The sequence below is a fragment of the Silurus meridionalis genome, chromosome 11, assembly GCF_014805685.1.
Source record: "Silurus meridionalis isolate SWU-2019-XX chromosome 11, ASM1480568v1, whole genome shotgun sequence".
Lineage (NCBI taxonomy): Eukaryota > Metazoa > Chordata > Actinopteri > Siluriformes > Siluridae > Silurus > Silurus meridionalis.
Window position 1 is genome coordinate 5,328,434 of NC_060894.1, and position 8,498 is coordinate 5,336,931.

The 8,498-nt window shown below is 40.2% G+C and overlaps 1 protein-coding gene across 2 annotated transcripts; it reads right to left on the reverse strand.

Moving 5' to 3' along the window:
• Positions 1-1,383: 1,383 nt before the first annotated feature.
• On the reverse strand, positions 1,384-7,986 carry LOC124393051. Of its 2 annotated transcripts, XM_046860361.1 has the most exons (5): positions 7,498-7,986; positions 7,050-7,105; positions 3,305-5,898; positions 2,996-3,070; positions 1,384-2,125 (listed from the first exon to the last, which is right to left on the reverse strand). In XM_046860361.1, exons 3-5 carry the CDS (start codon positions 5,830-5,832, stop codon positions 1,876-1,878), a joined length of 2,853 nt encoding a protein of 950 aa, XP_046716317.1. In that variant the 5' UTR covers positions 5,833-5,898; positions 7,050-7,105; positions 7,498-7,986; the 3' UTR covers positions 1,384-1,875. The 2 variants fall into 2 exon arrangements, with proteins under 2 accessions (XP_046716317.1, XP_046716316.1); XM_046860360.1 differs by lacking the exon at positions 7,050-7,105.
• Between the last annotated feature and the right edge of the window lie 512 nt (positions 7,987-8,498).

Consider the following 8,498-nt stretch of genomic DNA (forward strand, 5'->3'; position numbering starts at 1 on the left):
TGTAAATGTCAGTTCCTCACAATTTTTTTATTCTCTCCTTCTTTATTATATGAACTTACAGATTTATAACAGCTTTGCCTCTGATTATTACAAAGTGCTGAACTGGAGACTCCTTCAATAAATAATTACACACTTTATATATTTACGTCGAGTGCCTGCCATACACATCCTTGTAAACGAGCCGTTACTATTGACTGCTGTTAGAAATTAGACTGAAGAATTATTAGTGTTGTGATATCAAATCATTTCTAATGCTGTTTCTAATAATATGATGTACATTTTTCTTTTACAAGCTTGCTTGTTTGTGTTAACTTTTGTTAAGGATCTACAATGGGTGAAAATGAACAAACGCGCAGGCTTGACCTGAGAAATAAAAAAAATTATATTATATTTGCGCTAAGGGATTAATTATTCTGCAATAAAACCCCGCTTAGCTTTAGAGAGAAACAGGGAAAGAATGCCTGTGTATGTATTCATATCAGGTTGTGTAGCATCATGGCTCACTGAATGCTCACGACATGCATTTGTTTCACTTTGAAGCTACTTTATAAAACCCAAAAGACTTTATATTGGGCTCAGATTTCCTGGCCTCAGAATGTTATATACACAATTTTCAAAATGATGGCATTATAGAGAATCTACAACAAAAAATAAAATACTGAAACAATGTCCTGCCAATCCACAGTTATATTGCATTAGCATTGATAACAGCTGTTAGATAAATAAGCAGGATAAATGCATTTTGAGACATTTTTGACCCTGTGTCTTAGCATTAATGGTAAAAAATTTACTTGTCAGTAACAGTTTTATTATTTACCATGTAAAACACATAAACTGGTGTGTTTTAAACATAGTACCAAAAAACTTGCAGGTGTAGCAGAGCTCAAACATGAAAATAGTTCAGTTCAGCAACTCTAATTTTCTGTTCAAAAGGCACTGAGAAAAAGGTCTATGTGAAGGAAATATAACATATAATATAATAATGTAACTGGAGCTTTACAAATTACAACTGAATACCACAACATCAGAATGAGCTGGAGTGCTAATATATCTGGCTGATTCCAAAGTCTGTTGAGATTTATGAAACAGTTATTACATCATTTTAATAAGACAGTAGAGCTATTGAGTTCGGTGAAAGTGGGCTCGACTAGACTTCTGATTCAAATTTCAAATATTATACCTGAGCCAAATATACAGCCCCAATATTTATTTCAAATAATGAAAAATAAAACAAGAAAATGTACACCCTAAGTATGTATCTGTATATGCTTTTGGATAAACAAAAGCAAAGCTCTATGATGCGTATAATGGTGTTAATTCTTGGTGTGTTATTTCTGCATCCTTACGTGATGGCAAAAACAAGACCCAAAAATAACCAGGGTGTAATTTGGAGTCATTTATATCTCTGTTTTATTGTTCTGAAGGTCTGAAAAAAGATGCAGGTGGTAAACAACAGGGTCACAGGGCCAGTAGGCCACATCTGGTCTCCATATCTGATCCCAGTTCACCGCACGCCCAATCCCAAAGGAACTGTAAGATTAATATTCATCTACTTCTTAAGTTAACAAACAAGCATGAATGGTCTTACAAGTGCCATGTTCCCTACATGATGTCACTACTTTGATGAAGGAAGAAAAGGATCAAGTATGGGAAGGTATGCAGTTAACAAATAGAAGGGAATAGAATATCTTGTCAAGTCGTGCAGTTTAACTCAAGCAGCTCCTGTTCTCATATCTTACTGTCTGTCCATTTTTCTGGATGTACCAAACTCATTTATTTGAATGCATTATGATGTAGCTATCAATTCGTCTCATAGCAGAGTGGAGTCTGTTGATTCAAATCTAAAAATAAAGATGAAGAACCATGGCAAGATTTCTACTTCTTTTGGACCTTTCGAGGTAGCCAGCTCAAAATTTTCCTGCAGAGTTTTTTTTTCTTGTCTTTGCTCTTGCCTCCTGGCTCGGTGTAATTGCTGGTCTGAGATGATGCCTGGCTTTGTTTCAGCAAGGTGAAAAAGGAGAGTATGTCCATGTTAACCCCTTCCCAGATCTCTCTCACTGGGGAGTCCAGCGGGTCCAAGACATCCCTGAAGCGTCGTTCTTGCTGACGGAAGTCATACTCCACACTGACAAAGAGAAAGAAATATAGAGAGGACGGTCTTTCCTTGACACAGGGAATTAATTAAATGTGTTTATAGTAAAGTATTGTGGTGTGTTCATTGATTGAAGTAAAATAAATATTGTTTTATTTGTTCCAAATAAAATGCAATAAAAGACTCTGCATTGAAATACTATGCTAAGTTACTTCAGACATTTTGCCCAGCTAGTTATTGATTTACAAAAAGACTAGACTAATATTTGTATTAGCCTATGAAAATGGTTTACAAATCTTCAGAACTTGTTCTCCTGAAAAGCACTGCTGTGTAAGCCTGATCATGCCACTACATCTGTGACTTATAGTCTGAAGGAGTCTTTCTTTCTTCACTGACTGATCATAATGAGTGTTATTGTCAGCCTCCAATGAAACCGTGTTAGTAGGAATCACTAGCTTTATGTTAACCTTCAGCCCTAAACAAGTTGTTGATCAATAGATTAAACTGTAGCATCACGTAGGAACTGGCAACAACAAAATCCTATTTTGGCAAGAAACCAGGCAACCATGACTTGCTTCCAACAATAGTAACACATGGTAAATTCTGTTCACTGTTGAAAAGATATATACATTTATATTTTTTTGATTGAATATCAATATCAGGTCATGTTATAAATCAGCTCTCAACCAATCAAAACTTTGTAAAGGAGTGCTTTGTGAAAAACCTTACTAGTATTTCTGGCTCAGAATCAAGACTAATTCTGGCACCAGCACAGGACACCTGACGATAAAAAATTGAGTGGGTGAGCATATTTGTTGTTATCATAAGTTTGCATGGAGTTGCAGAGACAGTTGCCAAACGCTTACCCTCAGGAAAGTTGTCAGCTTTTGAGTTCTCACTCACCTGTAAATGATGCATGCCGTTTCCTGGCAGGTGGAGCAATCACTTAAATCCTGGCCAGTTCTGAAACATCGGCGTCTGCAGAGACGTGCAGCAGGAAATGGAGCGGAGAAAAATGAAGCAAAGAATGCTGCATTTTTTCAGCCTTTGAATCTTTTTCCTAATTGCTCTCAGGAGGCAGTTAGAAAATGCTGAACTTTATCATACAGTGCACTACGCTGGAGAAAAAATTACTTGACAAGCAATTTTTAACATTATATTCAATCACCTCTACTATTTTACTCGCCCTCCTCATAAATCTTTTTTCCTCACCCTTTGCTGAGTGCGTGGCTCATCTCCAGGTCTTGGATGATGTTGAGTAGGGTTGTCACTCGGTCCTGGTTGGCCTGCAGATTAGACTCCACTCTCTCCAGCCTCTTCTGAAGGTCCTGACTTGTGTTGCTCTTGGGGGAACTGTGTGACAGCAGAACCAAAGATGGAGGGTGGTAGTGTGTAAGGGAATAGCCACCATTTGAGACAGGTCCACTAACAGGTAAAACAATGCTTGTCTGTGATGTAGTCTCTAACTCTTGATGCAGTTGCGTGTTCTGGATCTGCTCTGGCGGCATAGTGGGTGAAAGTAAAAATGGATTTGGCTTTGAATCTATGTTTGTCCTTTTGTTTTCAGTGACTTCGATTAATAATTTAATTGATGGATGCAGTAAGCTTGGGTGAAAAGGACTTGGAGGTTGACATGAGATTGAACCCAAGGTATTAAGTTCATGAGGTGTTGTGGGGGCTGCAGGACTGGTAGAATGCTTAGGTGTGGATTGCTGGTGTACTGTATGTAATTTTGAATTTGCAAGGAGTTCACAGTTAGCTCGCATGTGGCTCCCACTGTCTGTGTTTGCAACAAATTTGCAACCTATTTTTGTAGCTGTCACATTCTTAGTTTCTACCTTGCAAGGAGTTGTTGCTGATGATTTGCAGACTTTGTCCTCTAGTTTCTCTGGCACGGACTTAACATGAGCCTCTGACTGTGCAAGAGACTGACTCTGTGTTTCTGTTTTATTGTTGTCCATACCATATGAATGCATTTCCATAATCCCTTGAGTAATTGTAACCGTGTTGGCCTTGGTTAAAAGTGTTGTGGCAGGATATGGGTTAAGTGAGGTGCTGGTATTCACATTCAAGTTGGAGTTGTGTGAAGGGTTTGATTGTTGGTTCTTTGATTTGCTATATGGTTTGGCATCTGCATGTGGAAGAGAGCAGTGCAGTGGTATGGAAGGTTTGGAGTACAAAGCTGTGCAAAGCGACAGGGCTGTGGCTGTGTCAGTGGTCAGAGAGTGTGTTTGTGTAAGTTGATGTTTGGCACAATTTGTGGTGGATGTGGCTTTAGGATGTGTGCTGGAACGAATATGTGATGTGTTTTGGGGTTTAACGCTTAGATTTGCCTGCAAGCAGCTTGAAGGCCTTGAATGTGAGTTTTGCACAGTCTCCAATGCATTTGAGGCTTGGGCATTTCTGCTAGGGTGTAAAGTATCGAAAGCTCTGGCTCTCTGTACAATGCTTTGATTTTTATTAATTACAGGTGAATGGACAGATGCTAAAGACTTTGTATGAATGCTAGTGTGGTTTGACAGAGCAATGTGTGAAGTGTGTGTCAGGATATCACTGTTTGTTTGTGTTTTAATCTTTGGTGTGGAGGCTGTGTCTTTCAGATTGATGGACTGTAAGTCTGTTTTAAGGCTGGTATATTGTTGCGAGTATGGAATAACCATGGAGGGTTTTGGTTCTTGGAGCATGAGTGTGTGTGACAGTGATGTCGGCTTATCAGAGCAGAGGTCTGAGTGAGTATGTATGCCTGCCTTTTGAATTGCACTCTCTGCCACTGTGTGTGCATATGCAGATGACGTGTGACTAACTGGAGTGTCTCTGTGTATGTGTGGAAGGCCAAGGCCAGCGTATCTTGATTGATGTTTAGAAAGTTTTAATGCTTCTGCCCCCTGTGTGGATGATAATAGCTGGTTGCTATTTGGGTATGGAGGAGGCCATGTCACTGCAGGCCCTCTGTTCATTTGCATAAGTCCATATTTCTCAGTCTCATTGTTTGGTGGAGAAAGTAAATCTGCTGTTTCTTTTCCTGAGACCAGAGGAGCTGCAGGGCTGGATCTGAGACACTCTGAGCCAGCAGAACAGGGTGAAGTGGCATCCCTGGTGGTGGTGAAGAGAACTGCAGCCACTGGATTCTGCCTCCCTCCACATTTGCTGCAAATCCTAAGTGGGAACCTATGAGGAGGTGAACACGGGGGGATCTTCCTCTTCCCCGTGTGTACTGTATTTTTGAACAGTGGAGTCACTTCACTAATGTCGCTGCTGATCCCACCAATCACCTCTGCGGTGACCACGCTGCCATTAGTGAGGCGGAATTCCTTCTTTCCTTTAACACGTCTGTTGGCCAGATATGTGTTGCTTTGGATTGTCTGACTATCACAGTGCATTTCAGCTTTATTGCCTTTATCTTCGTCACGATCATCAACCACCCCTTGGAATGTCACGCCTTTCTTTACCTTATTTTCAAGGTTCCGGTGTTTAAAGAAAGCACTCCTTTTTTGTCCTTTTTTGCTCTCCACATTGACTGGGATGTGCCCATTGGGTGGCATCCTCTTTTGTGATTGAATGACAGCACGACTGTCTAGGCAGCTCCGTATAGCTGGCGATGTTTGCACCCCAACATTACATTGTTGAACACAGGTAAGCCCTGCCTCTCCATTGGCTGTCCTCCAGTCACGAACTCCCACCAAAGCTGGCACTTCAGACACTGGCACTGGAGTGGCCAGATCAGCCGCTCGTCTACCCATCGCCGTGGCAACCGTCTCAGCAGGACTCTAGAGCAGAATTCATGCCGTTCCGCTGTGGTGGTACATCTGAAGGAAAAGGACAAAGTTACAATAAAAGGTGACGTCTGATTACGCAACACTTAAGGGCAGATAAAGTGACAAGGGCAATTGTTTTGTGCCCTTGTTCCCTTGTGCACAAATGAACAGCTTGGCTTGGTGCTGCAGATAAGCGTTTGTGTGAATACTGATCAGCATGCTTGCTTTCCAGAATGAAAAATTGCCTGAGCGTAATAATCAGAGTATCAGTCTGTACTGGCCTACGTGCATATGCCACGTGATTCTGATGAGTGCACTTGTATTTGGGAAACACATTTGTCCATTGTGTGAATGAACATCTTGGCTTATGATTTGTGGAGTCCTGTGAATACTGAGCAGTGAGCTTGCTTTGCAGAATGAAAAATCACCAGAATAGGACAATTAAATCAGTGAATATCAATTGATACTGGTCTTGCTAAATGTGGCAAATGATTCTAAAACACAGATGTGAAAATAAGACGAAATATTACAATGTAATTAAGACTTGAGATAAAAAAAAAGAAGCTGGGGAAATTGCATACTCTTTCTAATGGAGTGAGTAGAGTTTAGTCACAGAAAAGGAACTTGTGGACCAACAGGGCATCTCCAAAAGTATGTTTAAATAATTTTTTCATATTTTACTGTATACTTTCAAGAACAAATGTAGCTGTTATATGAAATGCTATGCATTTTATCCACTACACTTCTTCAATCACACTTCGCTGCTTATTTCAAACCTATGACCTGAACATCACTCAGACCATTGATTTTGCAAGGTATTCTCTTTAAAGGTGACTGATGAGAAAAAATGCATGTGCAGTGAAATCGTCTGTGACCGAATGTCATGAGCTCTGTTATTAGGTATAGCAATCAGATTGATACGTGTATTTACACAGCATGACAAGTAAATGGTGTGTATGTGTGTGTGTGTGTGTGTGTGTGTGTGTGTGTGTGTGTGTGTGCATTGTGACTGACTGCCTGCTGTTCATTTAGCTAACCTTAAGCAGGTGAGTAATTTATGCATTAATGCTAATGACTTCATTAAACCCTGACAAAAAAACCCAGAGAAGAATCACAGAGGCAAATTTACTGATCTTTAAGAGATTTTCTGATGCATAACTCAAAGCAGGAGTTTTTTTCTCAAGGAATAAAAAGAACCCAACCTGGTACTTGATGTTGTGGTCTGAGATGTTCTTGAGCCATCTGCTGCACCTCATAGCTACAGTGGGACATAATAGAGCCTGTTCACATTTACTCACTTTAATTCAATTCAAGCTACCACTCTTCCTCATCCTCATCTTCACCCCTGCACCCTCTTTCCCTCCCTCTGTCCTATCCCGCAATGTCCAATGTCTCTGCGTAAAAAACCCTTGTCCCTCTGGGCGCTGCTCTTTCCATCTGATATCATGCGTGTACATATATAAAGTCAATCCACCAATTCAGAAAATCTCTAAAAACATTCAAAGTCCAGCCAGCCTGGAGCTCTTGCTGCTCTCTAAATGAAATTAGCTGCACTGCTTTAATATGGTCACATGATTTTTTTTATGCAATACGACAGCCTAGCACTGAAACTTTGCACCATCTCAGATCAGGCATCGTTCCAGAACGTACCTGCGATAAGCATGGACAGAAGAATTCTCTTCATCATGCCATGGATCTGAGGATCCAATCCGGAGAATAAGAGAGCCAGGAGACTCACATGATTAGAGCAGAAGAACAGTCTCGTCTCATGTATGCTCTGGTGGTAGGGAGCAAAAGAAGCACCATCCATGCTCAAAGAACCTGACTCTGTCCTCTGTCCTCTGTTCTCTCTCTTCTCCTCCCTCTCGTTGTTCCTCTCCTGGTTTGTTTTGATTTGCTCGCTCCTTTACATGCTGAAGCAGCAAGAGATATTGATCCGCATCCTTTGCCTTTCTCTCTCTCTCTCTTTCTCTCTCCCTCTCTTTTCCACTAGCTCTTTTCGCTTGCTTCCTGCTTACCCTCCCTCATTCCCTCATTTCAGCTGAAATTAGGAAGCGTCTGACCCAGCACTGGATGTGTATCTAGGTGTGAAAGAGAGAATATAGAGGCAAAGAGAGATGCAGCACACAAGATAGAGAGCGAGAGAGAGAGAGAGAGAGAGAGAGAGAGGAAGGGAGGGAGCGGAAGAAAGGGAGAGAAAGAGAGAGAAAGAAATAGAGTGTTAAGGGGCTGTGTAAAAAGTACCAACGACAAATAGAAACAGACAATCAGATGATGCTTAGGGATGTCCATCTTTCTTTACTTCATAAACAAAATATTTGCAGTAAAAATGCTATTTTCATGTCACATAGCTCAGATACTCATACTCAAAAAATTTAAGATTTCCCAGACTTAAGGGTTCACTAACCTAGATTATTACATTATTAATGCATTACTATTAATACACACACACGCATACACACACACACACACACACACACAAACACGACTTCATGACTTTAAATATTTTATATATATATATATATATATATATATATATATATATATATATATATATATATATATATATATGTCAGAATTGTCGCTTTTAAGATAAATTCTTAAAGCAAACGCTATATCGCTGGGAATTATTAATTTTTTTTTATCGCTTG